Source organism: Nothoprocta perdicaria, unplaced genomic scaffold (genome assembly GCF_003342845.1).
Source record: "Nothoprocta perdicaria isolate Ctin4 unplaced genomic scaffold, notPer1 scaffold_21, whole genome shotgun sequence".
NCBI lineage: Eukaryota > Metazoa > Chordata > Aves > Tinamiformes > Tinamidae > Nothoprocta > Nothoprocta perdicaria.
In genome coordinates this window covers 4,244,628-4,263,704 of record NW_020455316.1, presented here as the reverse complement: position 1 = coordinate 4,263,704, position 19,077 = coordinate 4,244,628, and the positions used below count along the sequence as shown (strand labels likewise).

Genomic DNA, 19,077 nt, shown 5'->3' with positions numbered 1-19,077 from the left:
GGAAAAGTAGCATTAAAAGAACAGTACACAATGCTAACATCTTTTAACATTGAATTGTTTACACATAAATTTCATAATTTATGAGTTTGCAAAACTGGTATGTAGTAGCAGTATATGCAAGACAATAGAATGCAAAATACTAACAAGCTGAGAAAAACAGTTTTTAATTGTTACATGTTAGTTCATGCTTGGAATATGATTTCATAAATTACACATTATATATAGTTACTTTGAAAAGAATTTAACTTCACGCATTCTGGAAGACAGCTGATACTATCTGCCAACTTCACTTAGTTCATCTAAAAGAACAATAGATGCATTGCTGTAAATTTTTATAGCGACTCAAAAGCTGCATTTGACACAGGAGTGTAGGGAGAGTATTAAAATCAAAAATATACAGTACATATAATCACTGTCATAATCACTGTAAAGAAGAAATGCTGATGTGGTAGGTCTGAACACTTAATCTTTAGATATAGGAACTGAGCAAATGAGCATTTATTCTTATTTCAAGCCTCAGCTTTGAGAACACTGTTTCCTTATGCTATTTATCCACTGATGGCAGCCAGTGCAGCACTCTTGCAAGTGTCCAAGTCTGTCAAAGCTACATATGGATTCCTGTTCCTATGTGTGTTGCTTTAAGTTACTACAGTTGAAAATAAAACTTAAAATTAAACTAAAACTAAACTAAAAGGTAGAGACCTTAGTTCAGCATACCTACCCAATGTTACAATCTATTTTTATCATGTAAACAAATTTACCATGTAAATAGCATTTACCATGTAAGTAAATATAGCCTTAGAGAGCGGAGAAGTGATGGACACAACCTACAGCTGTCAGTCAGTCCTTGCAGACATGACCTCAGGTGAATCGGTCACTTAATGGTCAGTGTTTGTCCGTCACTTAATAGCGAATAGGTCACCTAAGTGAATAGGTCAAGTGAATGCTCTGAAAATAAAGTATCTGTGCCCAGCTCTGTGCCCAGGCGCCCRGACCCTCTGCCCCGCGCCGCCCCTGGGCTCGTGGGCACCAAGGCTTCACACTTGCAACAACAMCACAGGGTGAATGAGACAAGTAAAAAGCCACACGTGGGTGCTGCCCTGTTGCTTTTCTCCAGCATGTCTGGGCTCTCTCAGCCCTCTCAGAGGGGCAATGAAGTACCTGAGCCCTCCCAAGTAACCTCTGCATTGCTGCTTCAAGTGCACAAAGACTTGCAAAGGGACCCCTCTTGCTGGAAACCCGTTGCCTTTACTTTATGCAAGGGCCAACTGCATTAACTCGGGCTCCCGGACCGTGCAAAGCGCATACATACAATATATATAGAATAAAAATCCACACCGTGAAGGAACTCCTCAGCTGCTCTCATTCAATGCAATACATGTTTTATYGTAAAAATATTCTGGGTAAAGCATTACAAGTCTTACACCAAAGTATTTTTAAAGCAAGCAGCTTATGTGGAAGGGTAAAGCAGTTTGTCTCTCTTGCTATACAATTCAAAAGGCTCTGCTTGTCTTTGGACACCATAATGTGAATTGCAAGTTACGTCAGATAAAAATTAAGAATGCTTTAGTRTAAAAGCAACATTTCATGGGCTTGTCATTGCAAGCTTTTTGCATCAGTTAAAAAATGCCCTCACTATCGAATACCTAGCTGAGAGTACATTTTCAATTACTGCCTCACCTCCTTTATAGAAGCCACATTATGCTTTAAATATTCTGACTGTAAGTAAACATTCTATTGATATAGCAAGAGATTGATAAAGATGAAAACATCTCTCCTTTATATTATTTTGTGTAAAATTAATGTGCCACTTTAACTGTATTCATAAAATACCACTAAACTAGACAATCAGTTTTAATTATCTGTTGCTTAATCACAGTGACATGACTGTAAATGGGACACATTTGTTTGAAGAGGAAACAAAGGGCAAACTTTGAGAAATACTGATTTTAGGAGTCGGAAAGGTTCTGCTCCAGGAGTTACTTAAATTCCTCTGACAGCTGCTCAATAAATAACTTAATTACTTACACGCTGATAGACGCAAATAGAGCTATTTGAGGACTGGGAATGAAAGAGCAGTTCACCAGACATGGACATATTCATTTTTAAGGAAAAAAAAAAAAAAAAAAAAACCTGCTGTTCTGCTTGAAGAGCTTTCACATTTATTTTATGCTATTAACTGCATTAAGCAGCACCAATAAACATCATCAGCCATGCATCTACCAGGGATCTTGCAATGCTAATGATGTTCTTAAAAATAACTTAAAAGTTACTTAGAAATTGTGAAACACTCAAACAAGTGAGGTCCCTATCCTTCCCTTTACTTCAGTGAGCGGTGCTGGCCTGGCTCACTGGAACATGGAAAAAATCCAGCGTTTTAGACAATAGTCTCATTTAAATCAGTTTTCATTGACCTTTAAATCAGCAACATTTTTTCTCAACAACCGCTAAGCAGGACAAAGCGAAGGCTTATTAAATGGCTTCTTTTATAGCATACCCTACTCAATTTCCATTCTCCTAAAGAAGCCACTCTGAAAACAGAGCAAAAAACCCAACTGGCAGTCGCTATGAATGGTATCTTCCACTCGTCAGCCTGACCTTATCAGCTGAAAAGTAACCATGGAAGCAGCGACGTTCGTGACCCGACACTAAACAGCCGCGAGCGCAGCAGCGCTCCCAGGTGCAACGGCAGAAAGGCAGGTTAAGGCAGCGAGTGCCCGGCTCACAAGTGTAATTTAAGGCTGTCCCCGAGCTCCCGGGCCCGAGCGGGGAGGTTTCACCYGCGCTCGAGCCGTCCGTGTCCTGCAGCCCCGTGGGACGCGCCGGCGCGGCCCACAGCTCTGCCCCATCTCGGCCGGGGTCACTCGGGAGAAAGGAGCGCAGGCCGCGGAGCCGACCCGCCGGAATCAAGTTGTCCCTCCTTTGGGCAATGATACCATCTTTTGGATGCTTTTATAGAAAGGTTTCATCCTCAAATGCCTGTATCTTGCCACTGAGTTGTCATGTTACATTTTACAGAAGCTTTATACTCCCCAAACAGCAATATACTACTTTAAATGCAATGTCCATAATGCAATAACAGAAGTTGCTTGCATGTTTTCCCAATTTTCTTATCTGCCTTCCAAACCTGACCTGCTCTAGTACTATCAATGAAGCTGAAAACTGCAGATTTCTCCCCTTTAGCTGGGCTTTATGATAAAAAATCCATTATGAAAATATATCTACTATATTTTCATATGTGTATGTCCAGTAAAAGATGAAGCATCACTTGGCAACACCTTTGTATGTTTATTCTGACCCATTTAAAAACAGGAGGTTTCAAAATACCTTGCTGTCCATTCATGAGGTATTTTCCAAGCAATACATAAAACATATGCTATGAAAGCCTGTTCTTAGATGTAATTAGATCATTTTATTTTTTCCAGTGAAATTGAAACTGGTTCCTGTCTGATTTTAAATACCTAAAGGAAGATTACAGAATAGATATTTTTAAAAAAGTAATTTGTWTGGTCTTCTGGCTTTTCAGAATTAAATATTTGTGCAGACCAGTTGAAATTGGAGCAGTTTTGTGTTGCAAAGACAGTTCAGTTCTTCCTCTCATCACAACTAGACAAGCTAAAAAGAGTTTCAAATCTATTTGAGAATTTGAATAAGATGCAGTCACTGTTTGATCGTTTTATCATTCTTCATCAATTTCCCTTCTCCATGTGTGCACCACTGCTGTTTATTCTACATGGGCATTTCTAGTCTTAAAATATTATCTCTGATCGCCTTGGCTTTTCTTCAGCCACCCTCAGGACAGGAAACATCATCCCAGACTCTAAAGAATTATTTTAAATGACACAACTATTATGTTGTGTAAAACTGTGAACTGGAGGCTTCAATAACTGCAAATTTCTAAATAAAAGTGTTTGTTGTTTTTCTTTTACTACTTTTATTACTACTACTACTACTACTACTACTTTTACTACTACTTTACTTCCACAGCAAGTATAAACAACTAGTCAGAGATGAATCATGGATTGCTACAAATCTGCATATTTGGAAGAAGGAAATACAAAATACCAACCATGAGTGATGCAAGTTGAAAAGCTCCTGAAATACAGCTATGGTTTCACACAGCAGCAGAGAAGTAGCTCTGTTGCCACACACACGTGCACCCTAACTCATAACAACACTCACATTTATTTTGCCTTGGCTTCATTTGAGGTAAAAATCTGGCATTCAACTTATATTYCACTTTTAGTTAGAAGTGTTAGCTATAAAAAGAAAATACCTGTTCTAGTGTGGCTTACTGTTTATGATTAAGTATTTTTTGGATTCTGCTCTGCTCCAGCATACACACAAATTTATTCCTGCCTTCAGTGGAAATTGCATTAGCAGACAGATATCAAGAATATGTTTCTCATATTTTAGAATATAAAGACAGGTATAAGAGTCTGAGAAAGTACAGATTTTAATTTAGCACTTGCATGTTTCAAGGTAACCTGGTTAATCTTAGCACAAAGCAAAATCAACTTTTGCATAATTACTTTGAGTAGGAAAAGTAACATCAAATGCAATAATATATTTATAGAAACAAAATCTTCTCTTTGCTGATTCAAAGTGCACTACATGCAGTCATACTCATATTTGCAGCAGAGAGACATTACTGAAGTTGATTTATACTTTTGAAAATATCTTTACAAAGTGGACATTTTCTTCCATATATAGAACTGTGTATAGTTCTATGAGTATTGTCTTTCAATTACTAAAACACCGAGGATTAAAAATAATGCAACATGAACTGAAAAGTAAATAATAATTTGGCCTCAATTATCACATAGACTATTCTCTTATCAGGTACAGAAACAATGTTCAAACCATTTTCTACCCTAAAATTTAAATTTATTTCTTTTAGTATTTGGTAACAGATCAGTTTCAGTCTTCCCACTTAAATAACTTAAAAAAAAGATGATGCTGAGTTTAGATCCCAACTAGGGCAGCCTCTTCCTCAGGATGTCTCAGTGAACGAGGAGTTTTTTAGAGAATCATTTGAGGGAGATGCATAAAGTTTGGTAATGCAAAATAATGCAGATCATTGAATTCTCATACACTGCACTGTTCACATATTTGCTGTGATGATTAGTATTATGTGTAGGTACATTGTACAAGGTAATGGCAAACCTGCAGGAAAAAACACTCCCAGGAGAGAGCGGCAGCGCAAGGCAACACAGATTATCTGAACTGGGCTTCCAAAACCAGCTGGCTCTGACAGTAATTGTTATTTTAAACTGCTGACTCCAACCAAGAAAGGCCAAAGTGCCGGCAACGCTGCTCTGATCGTGGGCTCGGGTGCCAGGAACAGAGTGGAAAGGTGCCAACAAAGTCATCACGTTTCTGGCTCCCTCCCTGCCCCTCTCCACCCGGGCCTGCAGGCAGATCTCCAGGGAGCACCCTGGGCTCRGCTCGGCTTTCCTGCAGCTCTGCCACTGCTCGGGAGCTAGAAGGTACAGCAAAACGGGGATTGTAGGAGACAAAATTCCCTTTAGATATTATTTTATTCAACTGCCCATCCCTGAAGCGCGCAAGCACAGCGCACCAGTGTATTGTGGTCTGCTCCAAATGGTGTCAAGGACAGACGTACTCCCACACACACTCCCTGCACATAYTGTGCTTCAAATGTTCCTGTTAGGTGAAAAATGCATTCTTCAATTAAAAACTGTGTTGCATTGAATATAACTTTTTTTTTTTCTATTGTAATTAGCAATGTAGAGAGAATAGGCATAGCTTAGTTCACACACTAAAGGAAATTCTTCCCCTTCTTAAAATGGCATCTAAAGATACATATTTGAATTACGTTGTTAAATATTTGTTAATTATGAAACCTGCATAAAGACGTACTTGCTAAAAAAATATATATAGTTAGCATAAAGACAATCTTTCTGTAAAAGCAGTTYCACATTTTGGGACTGCACAAATTGAGACCACAAGCTCCTTTGTGGCAACACGATGCTTGTCATTGAGCTGAGCCCTGAATACATCTGATCCCATATTCTCACACATATTTTGGTCTAGATTTTTACCTCCGACTTTGAGAGCCTATAAACTATCAGGTTTCAGCACAGGTTGAACTATAGTTCAAAATTCAGCATTTTTGCAGTCTTGAAGAGGCTGGCTAGTTCTTGGAAGTTTTCAGATAATGCTTGTCTGAATAATTTGCTTCCAATTCCCATTTGCAACCTGATACATAACAACGTTTTACTCTACGGTTTTGGCTTGGTCCAATTTCTACCAATTGAGCCCAGGTATTTTCAGTAATCACAGTAGGCTTCTGAAATAGAGTTTTGCCTCCTCTTGATTACATTCTTCAAACCGTTTCCTTCAAACATATAGAATTCCTAAAGACAACCACATGCAGTTGCCAGCAAAATATGACAGGGTGATCTGCAAGCAAGGGTAGCTTTTGAAATATCACTAACAACAGAAATGTCAGTTCTAATGCAGTTTACATAGTCAGCTTAYATCTTTGTTGGATAATGCAACATGTTGCAACATTTATTTGCCTTCAACACATTAATTCAGACTTATTCTTCTGAGCTCAAGAGCTTGAGCTCTTCTGAGCTCAAGATGCTTCTGTTACTTTGCATGCACAAAGAACCTTCAAAGCTGCTTTTGTTTCTTTATGATAATATTATATCAGATGGAAACTGATTCTAGAATTGAATTACTGAATCAGAATTACTGCTTTTTGGTGTCTAACAATTTCTGGTTTAATCTCATTTTACACAGAGAAAAAAGCCTATGAGAAAACACGTCACTGAACTGAAACCTGGGCCTCAGTGTTTTTATAAGTCATTTTCTTGCTGATATTTTTGTGTCTCAGTTTCTCAGCTTAAAAAAAAAAAAAAAAACTTTAAAATCTTTAAAAACAAACTAACTAACAAAAAATCCCACAACTCTGAGCTGGCCAGTTAGACACTATCAGGTGAACACCAACAGCAAGTGCTCAGGTAATAGCATGACACACATGAAGAATGAGCAAGCAAATACATTACTGTATTAGCTTCTGTTATAACATACAACCTACAGTACATATTTGAGCTTCAGGAAACCAATGTCAATAGAAATGGTTACTCTATAAATACATTTGCAACTAAGGTTTCTGTGACCACCAACATTCTTTTAAAAATTGCCAAGTATTTTCCTCTGTGGCAATTTTTTTCTAGACTTCTCAAATRCCAACGTGAATATCAAACATGAATATAGGCATTCAAGAAGCCTAAAAATGTATCTCTTGAAAAATATTCTATTACACATATGCATGAAGATTTATTCTGTCATTCTGCCCTCCTGACCAGCAAAGCAGGCTTTGATAGCCCCGGGAAATACAAGTAGCCTGAACAGCAGATACGGAATTTCAGGCCTGAGTTAGTCCTTTAAAGTAACACAAAGTTTCTCTGCTAACAAGTAATCCTATCACAGAACTGACTTCTCAGGTTTGCAACTTCTTCTCTACATGAGTAGATTATTGTTTTGAAATGCACATACAGGAGAAAAAAAATAACTGTCTAGCAAAAAAGTGACTAGCTTTAGTGACTAGCTACTAGTGCATTTTATTTATTTATTTTTAATGTAATTTATTTTTAAATGAAGCAATAGCAAAGCCAAGCTGAAATCTAGATATCATAAAATCAGGCAAATTAGTTAAAATATGTATTTTATAATGCTTTAATCCTCTTTAAAGGCTTAATAAAAAACATATAAAGCTCAGGACAGGAGACACTGAAAAAAAATATTCTTTATGAATTTAGTTTCCAATCATATGTACCATGTAAACTCCAATTGATTTCGATTGAGTCACTCATCATTAAAAAAAAAGTACAGTAAATCTCAYAGGTTAGAATCTTAGCTAAGATATGAGTTAAATACAGAACTTCAGTGAAAAAAAAAGTTTTATTTTAGATAATTCAATTGAATGYTTAAAGAACTGATCAAAATACAGATTAATTTTGTTTTAGTTTCAACAAAGTGCTGTGGTAGCCTTTGGCATAAGAAGGGTTTGGACCCAGACTCATCGCATACCCAGATTTTTTTGTTTCTGACTTCTCTATTTTAACCAGTTTGTTAACACTRCTGCACCTATATAACAACTGTGGTGATTTCTATCATTTTCTCCCCACATTTTCCATTATCAAAACTGCAAACAAATGTGTAAAATGCAGCCAAGTGTTTCTGAAAGCACTGTCTGTGAACTTACTACCTGTTCTAGAGATTTGAAGGTCCAAGTTTAACATTGAGAAGAGGCATGGGAATGCCCAAGACCACTGCCAGCCGAAGTCGCTGGGCACATTCTCCATCATCTTCCAAAGACAACGTCTTTTGCCTTCACTGAAAAGCTTGCATGCAAAGTACCAACCACACAACAACCATCATCAAAATGAACTGCATTTCGTCACATTTTATGTATTTCTACATTCTATGTCAAGTGGCAAAACGAACAGAGAAACAGAGGCATTGCCTATAGCAAACTGCACTCAAAAAGCAGGGCAGCTTTTAAAGCTTTGTACTCATACTATTATCTTGAGAATTACAACCCTCTGATGCTCATATTTCAGCTATTTGTGAATTAAGCATTAACTAATGGAARGGAAAGCACACAGGTTTTGTGCTTTCTGAGGCACACGTGAACGCATCACGTGCACACATCTCCTCYGCATAGCGAAGGCAAACAGCCAAAGCTGTCATTTTGCCTGGAACTCACCGCAGGAACAACCTGCGCCAAATTGAAGCATTCATATGTGCTTAAGTTATACCTAAAGAACAACTATAGGAAAAAGGGCTAAATTTAAAAAAAAAAAAAATCTCTAACATAACAATGCTATAATGTGGTAAACTTGCGCTCTAACTGGGCAGGTGTAGCTGTGAATCTGTAGGCTACACGACTGCTTTATGTGGGCAGCAGGAAGCTCTTCCCCTTAGGCCCTACTGAAAGGCCCAAGAGCAGTTAGTTCAATCTCCTTAGATGAAAGTATTCTAAGAGAAAGTTTGTGAGGGCTCCTAAATTCAGTGAAATTACTCTTTTCCTTGTTTTCTTAAGATCTACACAGAAGTTCAAGTTAATCTTAACTGTTTAGGAAACAAAAAAGGCAAAACTGAGAACTGGCTTTGGTCCATCTTTGTGCCAAACGCACAGGCTCTCCTTCAGCAGAAACTAAAGCTTGCTTTCTGGTGTCAGAACTTACTTTGCTGGAGTCCAGCTGATGATTCTCCTGGTTGTTTCACACCTTCTCTATCAGTGTCTACTTCTGACTTCACTGAGATCAATTTTAGCCAGCACTTTATTTTCTTTCTTTACTTACTTACCTTTCTTGAGGGCTTTATATGTATTCTTACTGGTCTGTCTGTTTGACCTCTGGTCCCAGCTGCCTCTCACACACTTACAGCTGTTTTTAACAAACACTATGGTTTAATCACTGCTTCCTGCTTGTGGTTTAATCCCTTAACACTTCTAACCTGGTAAAGGTCCTTGTAGTCTTCAGTCTCTTGCAGTTTTCAGAAGCCTCTTACCAAAACAGGCATTTGGCTGTCAACAGAGCAGTGTGCAAGAGCCTTTGAGACAGATAAGCATCTAATAATAAATACACAAAAATACCATATGCGTTACAGCATACAAGTTCAAATAAGGATAATCCCAGTGTTAGAGTTTTGAAGACTGAACATCTTTTTCCCATTTCTTCATTTTAAATTGCCCTTTTTAAAACTTGACTATTTACCCTACGGTTTTAAAAAATCTTCCAGCCTGTTACACACAACTGAGGGTAGGATATCCAAGTTACTGCAAAGTTTGAGTAATTCCTCTGGGATCTTTGCTTCCTCTTTCGAACTTGACTAAATATGAGCAGTTGCAGGAATAATTGATTAAAAAAAAAAAAAGTGTTGTTTTAGAAATGCGATGATAAACTATACTGGACTGCTGAGTCATTACAGCATTTTGGAACAGAGAAGCTGCTGAGTAGGTAAGCAGGGGACTTGGGGGATGCTGAAGGACGTGCAGCAAATGTACAGAAAATGAAGAGGTGGAGAAGTTCCAATCTAAGTGCATCCCTAGAGAAAAACATCCTCTGGCCACGTACAAGGATGTCTAAGGAATGAGCTAATAAAAGCATTGTAATGTTTCTAAATCACGGCTGTTCTCTCATCTGAAATGCTGCTTGCACCTCATTTGAAAGGATTTTGGAATGTTAGCAGCTAGCAGTGGGAATTGCTGGGGGCTTAGAGCAGGCTCTCTACAGAGGCAGAGAGACCAGGATTCCTCTGCCGCACAAGAATTTCCAATATCAAGAAGCACATGACACACTTATCAACAAAGCTGTAATCAAGCAACTGGGCTTTCTCAAGAGAAGAGAAACGCTTCTGATGAGAATAATTGATCTGATCTTGGATGGAGGTGTCTTGCAGGCCAAAAATCCTGCCTTAGTTTTCCCTGAAAAAATTATCAACACTAGAACTCAATTTGTACTTTTAAGTAAGACATWAGGACCTCTCAAACCTAAACATCTGCTTTTAGCATACCTTTTCTATAACTAAATTATAAAACTCCTTCCCTCTAATAAGTCRGTCACTTGGCAATCAATAACTCTTGCTCCTAAAGCAATCTGATACAAAAAGGATTCCTAAAAAGGAACATGAAAGAATGTCTGGGAGGTGGCAATTCCAAACCCACAAGTCATACAGTCCCCAGGTACAATGTCAAAAATTCACATGGGAAGTCAGACTGCCATGTTTGTTGAGATTTTTAAGATCTTCTGTCCTTGGAAAGGTGTTAAACTATGGGAAATTATGGTGCTTTTATTGAAGCAAGTGATCCTCAAACAGTTTTAGGGCTGAATGATGTTGACAGTTAGAGAGCTGTCTAATCTGCCAGGTTTCCAGAGGCTGTTTAACGAGAAGAAAAATATTGCTTGAAGAGAAGAAGATAGAGCCAATAAGTAGACCACTTTGTTACAGCATTGCCTGATAATTTAGTGTCGCTAACAAGTCTGGCTAAGTGAAAATGAGAAGACTAAATAAAATCTCTGCTCTTAAAGTACATTTAATTTAGGAATGTACTACTTTTGGAAATCTGGAAGCTTGTAATAGAAAGCAACTTACTGTGGGATGGCATAGGATCAACAGCTTTCTAAAGATTTGGGGAAAAAGGAAGACACCAAAATGTAACATGGTTCTATCTTAGCACAATTGTTARTTATCGATATGAAAATATAACCCACCAAAACAATATCACTATTTTTAAAAGGTGTTGATAAGTTTGTAGCTTATTTGTTGAAAAGGATGTTGAAAGGATGTCTACCTTTTAATGTCATGTTGGCAGTAGAGAGAAAAGATTAGTCAGAGTAAAGACAYTTAACATGGGATTATGTACTTTCTGTCCAGGCTTCTGCACGTAGATCCACAAGATGACTGTTTTACCAAGTCAAACAAGAAGAGACTAAAGAGSACTGCATTAATAAACATCATGCAAGCTGTCCTTTCCATGCAGTGAAAAGCATCAGCTAGAACATGTGTCATTTTAGGGTACRCTTAGTAAAATGCTTGCTCAGTGGAGAAGGTGATCATCATATGYCAAAAACCTGTGTAAGTGTAGCTCTCATTGTTTCAGAGCATAAATGTCTTTTAAAAGATAAATTTGAGTCCTCATAATTTGCAGAGAACAGAGAACCTTCCCTCGGCTCTAYTCCTGCACATAAGATGCTGTAAAAGTGCAAAAATCAATAGGGCAAACCAAARGAGGGAAAGAATCTCCTTTTGTTTCATCATGACGCTCCATTGGAACACCAAAATATCCAGGATTCTGTGAGCAAGTGGACAAGGAGTAAGACAGGTATAGTCAGTACTTCACTTTTTATATTATACTAGTGGGAAAAAGGTAAAGACATAACTTTCAGGGCACAGCTGAGTTTTCTGGGCTCTTGTGACAGGCTTCAATAGGCTCTAGCAACAGTTCCTGAACCAAAACCACAAGGATGTCTTTGTAGAAGAGCCATTTGCTAACAGGCTTTCTCATAAGACTATGTTCAGAGGCAAAAGAAAATGACCAAATATTGGCTGCTGCCAAACATTTTGAGAGAGTAAAGTTTGGAGTAGAGATGGCCTCATTTCCTCCTGCTCAGAGCCCAGATGTACTCCCTCCAGAAAAAACAAGAGTAACACACAGTAAAGAGGTTTGAGCTTAGGTCTGCAAGCCAGGAATTCCAGACTTGTGATGCGTTTTAGGACAAAGCTTCTTTTACAKAAGAACATAAAGAAAAGGCCCAAGAAGATTACCTGCAAAAGGAAAAGCATCCACACAGATACYGAGGAGAGGAAGAAGCTAACATGGTAGCTCATGTTCCAGCTAAATGCAAGAGGAGCTCAAAGCACACCTTCTTCCCAAAATTGCTGTAAATAACACTTAAGATAGCACTTAAGAGCATACAAAAAAACAGACAAACAACAAAAAAAAACACATCAAAGGCAAAGTACTTCATAACAATAGATCACAACTATATAGTCTCTGCTTTGCATAGTTCAATCATTTGTGACTGTATGTTAAGATACATGTTTAATAAAAAGAAAAATCCATGCTATGACCAAATCGTGCAACAAATCCACTGACAAAATATCACCAAAAACCATTCAACATTTCAAGAGGGACTGGATAACTACATAAAAATAGAACAAAAAGAATATGCTCATGTTTTCAAAATCAAGATTTAACATTTTTCATACAYCTGTTTCTTGGACTTAGCATTGGTTTGACATTCACACAACACTGCAAGCCCAAACTGAGGCCAACTGACATCTTCTCCACAGGGCTCTCACACCTTCCCGTGCAGCATTACCGGCTGCTGAGAGGCTGATGGGAATACACACCTTGGGCATGGTCCAGCGCAGTGTGTTTCTAGAAGAAAGTCTAGGAKAAGAGAGGAATTCAATATTCCCACAACTTGCCAATTCTCTTTTTCCAGCTTCTCAGAGCAGGGCAAAAATGTTGTGCTATGAGAAGCTACTAGCCTTACTTTTGAGCTATGTTTTAGCATGATGAAGGCAACAGAGCAGAGCCAAATCTTGCCAAAGAGTACGATTACAGGGGGGGATTAAATGTCACCATACTTAATGAAAAGGCCATACAAGAGACAAGATGAAAAGTTGTCTGCAGAGTGTCAACAGTTGTCCTCTTCACAAAAGGGAAAAGTACAAAAGGGACATACCAAAAATGTATTTCAAAAGTGTTTTGGGAGAGGAAGCAAGTAATATCAACATTGGACATATGAAGTCAATAAGAAAAAGACTGTCTAAAGCTATAAGAAATGCCACAGCTGTATTCTCTCTCAGTCATAATACCACAGAACAACTGGCCACCTGAGCCATATTAATATATGCAACCTATACCACAGGTTGCTGATGACTGGAAGACCTTTATTTTCAAACAGAGATTCTACTTTGTTTTATTTCGTTACTGTAATTTTGATTTCAGAGACTGTCCTAAACATCCAGCTATTACAAAAGATCAGGGAAAAAAAAAAAAAAACAGATATTTTAATTCACTTCCAAAAGAAAATCCTGCATCAAGTTTTCAGGGAAAATATTACTAACTATCCAATCAGGTAACTATCAGATGAATATTAGCTCTAAAAGAATCTGTTCTATTTGCAAAACAACACTGAAATGCTCTGAAATACCTGTGGAAGACAGTCATCCTGGTAAAGAAGWTAGGTCAAGTACCAGGAACTGAAATTTCTTGGCTTTTGTGATCCAGGAATGCTTGACAAGATTTTGGCCTCCTAGGAGCCAAATCTGGTTTCTGAAGAGCCTTGCATGTCAAAATCATCCAGTGGAACTATGAAAAGGAAAATTGCAGTGTCTAGGAAAAGCCTCATTAAAAGCACACAAAAATTATTAAGTGCATTGCAGGAATCCATCTTCTGTTGGCAAACAGACTGTAACTTTTGCTTCCAAGTTCTAAATTGTTCTAGTTCTGCCCCAGAAACGAATATTTCTCTCTTCTCTAACTTAGTTTCCACATAAAGAAGGTTATACTGCCCTGCAGGTGACATCCTCAATATGTGTGGTAAACACTACGACAGTGACAACAAACAAGTCACACTTGCAGTGCTTGTGTTCAGGGCTGGTCATTGGAACTGTCAGTTAATGCCCACCCCTCCCTCAGAAAGGCAAGTGAAGAATCCGTCTTCAAAGTGATCACTGATCAGACATGCCTTTCCCTAAAGTGGCAACCCGCTACAAAACCAGCATGCACAAACCAGGTATTTTAAATACTAAGTTGACTTTAGGCATTTTGCTGTGGAGTCTGAAATTTTGGGGGAAAAGGCCATCAATAATATTCTGTTATTCTTCAAAATATTTGAAGGCGTTAAAGCAATTAAATGCTTAAAATATTTATAAAAAGACAATTCCAAAATGTAATCTTCTTTACAGTGGGGGAGAAAAAGAGATCTCTAGATTTGCTGTTTCAAGAGTCATGTGTGAGGAATGAAAATATGAAAAAAAGACGAAACTGAAAGAATTATTATTACAGATGGAAACTTCTGGGAGAACACTTTATTGAACAAATACTTTGAAGTTAGCAAAGATCTGATTCTATATATTTAAAAAAAAATCTTTTAAAGCTAACATACCAAACTGAAATACTTTTGCCTTTTAAGACAGTACGTCCAACTTTTCAAGATGATGCCTCAATTTCAATACAGCATCTTTTAGAAACGTTCCTGGTCAGCTTGACAGCATGTGACTGCATCAGTACGTTATTTCAGAGGCACTTTGATATGCCTGGGTGGTGGCAGTAGTTACCAGGGCTTGCTTTTTGATATTCTGTTTCAAATGGCTTTTCCTTCAAGGAACGAGAATAAGTAAACAGTCACCTACATTTTAACAACATCCATAGCCTTGAGCATAGTAGCTGGCAATTTTTCCTCCTTTCTCTGAATGCTGAGTTTACACAAGAACCTTAACCTCCTGGGTGTTTCCTAGACTATGTAAAAAGTTGATTTTGGATTCTTGGAGGAAATTACCATCAGAATTTCCTATATTTATACTTTTTGGATGAATAAGGAAACTGAAAGAAGAGTTATATTTTAAAAATCCACTTATAGAAATAGATCGTTTCTTGGCAAGTCAGCAAAAGCTGTCATATGCACGTACCTACTTTTGTGCAACCGAACTATTTTTTGCTTTAATGATCTTTTGTTTTGAAACTCTTCACTGAGAAGTAACCTAATAGTGATTCTGAAGTAATGTTCTTCATGATAGAGTGATCACTGCAATAAAACCATGACTCTATTAGCATTTCCAGCATAAGTCTTTAAAACTTTTCTCTCCACAATTGTTTTAAGTCTTTGGATATGCATACACACAATCATAACAGTAGAGAGTGGGGACTCCTCATGTGGATCCAAATTCCTCCTCTTATCTACCCTTGGGGGAGTCTCTTTCCTACCCCATCATTAACTGTGGGGAACACTGGAGAGACTGGKTTTGTAAAGTTTGTTTCTATAATTATGTGGTCTGTAGAAGCATGTTGTGCAGATGTGATAGCAGATCTGTATTATTTATTACCAGATTATAAGACCCTGATGGATGTTAAGCTGAATTTCACAATAAGCATGATGCAGTTTGAGTTGACGGTGTTAATTTAACAAAAAATGTCCATTATCCAAATGAGCGTTGAACTGGTGAGTCAATCATTTTGCAGCTGGTTAACTTGAGAAATGTTGCTTAATCACACAGTCAGCTAAGCAGCCAAAAATGTTCATTCTGTAATTGCAAAATATTGCKTCAGGACAAAAAAACATTTCGTCTTTCTATAATTGCAAGTACATCATGTCGGCCTATACAGTCTTCTAAAAACATGGAAGGGAGGCATAGAAGATGACCTAATTTAATGATCCGATTAGACACCTATTTTTTTTTTAACTTTAACTTTAAATTATTTTTCATTAATTCCTTACCTGAAGATATTACTTGTAAACCAGGGATTTCAAACTAATTTCACAACATATGGAAATAAATACTGAATATAAATAGAAAAAGAATATTCAAAATAAATCTTTAAGTTGTTTTTTATATTAGTGTATTTTAAAGTATTTCCCTGCAACTTTCAGGGTCATAAATGCGAAACGTGAAGTGCAACAATTGGCAATTTGTGATTTATTTACCTATAGAGGCAAGTATTTCTCTAATGCTAGCTCTCCCTAACTCTGAAATTGCAAACATTTTTGGAACAGTTGGAAGGAAAAGTAATAAAAATAGCATCATTTCGAGAGATATTTTGAGAAAGAAAAGCCAGAAGAGACAATATTTAGATATGAGTCACCATAAGACATATACACAATTCTTACACAGCAACTTTTACCTAGAAACAAGATTACACATTTTTACTGAACTGTGACAACTGAAGAGAGTCCATGAATATATCCACTGCATTAAAATTAGCAGCTTTTACTCTTCTGTGCTAACCACTTCCACTCTGAAAATGAACACTTTTTTGAGAGAGTAAAAACCAAAACAAACCGAAAGACTGCTGCCTTCTAACACCATTAACATCATACAAGTGTCAAGACTCCGATAATGCTCTTGATATTTCCCTTTCCTTGTATTATCACCACCAGTGTTTAGAATAACTAAATACACCATCAGAATGGAAGTTCRTTATCCATGTGGCAGCCTAATAAGTTTTTTAAGCAAAAGAAAAGAAATCAACTTCTGACATACATACACTGTGCGGACAAATCCACACAGCTTTACAATATTCATCAATTTTCACTGCAAAACAGGCTAGAGAGTAGCCTAGTTGCCTAGTTGCCTAGTGGAGAACCCAAGGTGCTTTTAGGCTAGTGTATTTTTGTTACTTCTGTTTCTTTAGTACAATTTGTTTCAACTAAACTAGACAGGACCATAAATTGATTAGTAATAGTGTGATCTGAAGCAGGATTTTAATATTAGTATCAAAAGGGTTAAGATATAGCTCATCTTCCTAAATACTCTGCTGCAGCTGAAAATTCCACCAAAGAGGGGGAAAAAAAACAGCAGAAAAGTTGGAATACATTTACCTCCTGTTTCCCCCTCTATCAGTTATTTTTCTGTGCCTTAACTGGGCTTATTATCAGACTGAAGTTCAAGAGTTTGGAAATCCCTAAAGGGGCTGATGGGCTGTTTCCACTGATGTTGCAATCTGTCTCACCAGTTTTCAGGCTGATATCCAGCTGCATTATTGCCTAACCTTTCTATTTTTTTTTTTTCTTTTTCTTCTTGCATAAACTCTCAACCGGTCTAGGTAGAAGCTGAAAAATACAGTATTTGTCCCCATAATCACCGCGGGCAGGGGGGCTTCTCGTGCAATAACCTATATAGCAATGGATACTAAAGCAAAGGGCAACAAGATCAGTTTAGTTGCAGAAAGGAAGCAAAAAGTTAATTTGCAGCCACATCTCAGACCTGCTTGGAGGCCCATGAGGTCACCATGGTGACAACGCTGACGGGAAATACGGCAATCTCTTCTCTTGCTAGGGGAGGCATCCAAAAGCCACAGATTGTTAAACAGGTTTAAGTCTGCATTCTTGAGGTCTTTTTGAACTTTTGTATGCATATAGGAGTGGGAATTCTTGTTTTCTGCACGAGGCCAGAAGGTCTTGACTCATCCTGGTCACGAGGCCAAACCGATTTTTACATTAACAACAAAGCCTTCAAGCCGTAAGTCTTCCTCCCCAGATGGCTCCTGCTAAGGAATTGTGAGCAGTCATTTGTTCCTCTCAACTTTGTAAGCTTCTTACCTTCGATCAATGCCTCAGATATAAAAAACCTATAACTGCTACCAGAGCAAAGCACACACAGCTCATTTATCGCTTGCTTTGGCAGCAAGCAGTACAGAATGCTCCCCACTGTTGTTGGTCTTGGTTTTGGAGTGCAAACGCAGCATCCCTCACCAGCTCCAAACCTCAAAAACTGTTTCTGACTGAAGCAACAATCTTCCCTCCACTCTACAGCGTGCCAGTCCCCTCCTCCAGAGGCAGAGCAGCCTCCCTGCTAGACACTAGGTTCTCTAATAGGAACCGCTATAAATCTCTGACTCTGTGGGTGGATGTTGAAGAAGCTGCAGACAGAAGTTGCACGCATCCCTTCCCTTCTCAACACTCTATAAATACAGATACTGCATACAGAACAAAAGCATTCCAAAACCTATGAAACAACAGATTTCTAAGCAGTGGGGCAAATACTTGTACGATTGCTTATTTTTAAGAGGTCTACGTATATGATGTATATRTAGCATTCTGAGCTTAATGCTGCAATTACTATATCATTTTGCTATACAATAGTCATAGTATTATCTTTGTGTTACATGTGAGTATGTGTGCATAATATATACACAAATATATTWAAAAAAACCTCAAAAATAAAAATGTACACAGGAAAAAGCCAATACTCTTTAGTTTGCTAAAAGAAATTTGCATTAAAGATACCTTCTGTGTACCTTCTGTGGTGCTGCAATGKGCAGCTAGTACTCCAAGGAAGTCAAATTCAGATAATGAGATTATAAATTTATCCATGTCTTAATATAACTAAAACAACCATTTACCTTCTTAGTGCAAAACAAATTACTATTTAATGTAGGCTGAAAGTGTAGTTTCAATTATCCCAAYTATTCCAGTTTTGGCTTACATTCAACTATGTCAAAAAGCCCCCTGCAGAAATCTGCTAAGAGGAAAAAAGATACAATTACTTTTACTTACATACCTTGGCCTCCGAAATGCTAAACCATAATGTTGGCAAGCCAGTCCCACAGTGGGAGTATATACAATAGGCATGAACCTTTCAATGTCAGAAGTCAGCACTTTATAGAAAAGCTTTTCATTTCGATCCTGAAGACTCATTAGCAGAATGTATCTGTAAAGAATTAAACATAATTAGACAGGCATCCAGTGAGCATATAAAGTCAATTTGGAAATAAAAACATGTTTAGACAATTAATCAAAGCTATGTTTGCTCAAGAACAGCCTCTTTCTTCTCTAGAGTATTTAAACTCCTCCACGCCTTAGCATC

General features: G+C 37.7%; 1 protein-coding gene across 1 annotated transcript in view; it reads right to left on the bottom strand.

Moving 5' to 3' along the window:
* The window catches only part of ME1 (malic enzyme 1), a 159,973-nt gene that overhangs the window by 97,534 nt on the left and 43,362 nt on the right, over nt 1-19,077 (bottom strand). Inside the window, exon 3 of the mRNA XM_026038409.1 lies at nt 18,772-18,921. Within this exon, the coding sequence (XP_025894194.1) occupies nt 18,772-18,921 (150 nt within the window). The remainder of the gene's footprint in view (nt 1-18,771; nt 18,922-19,077) is intronic.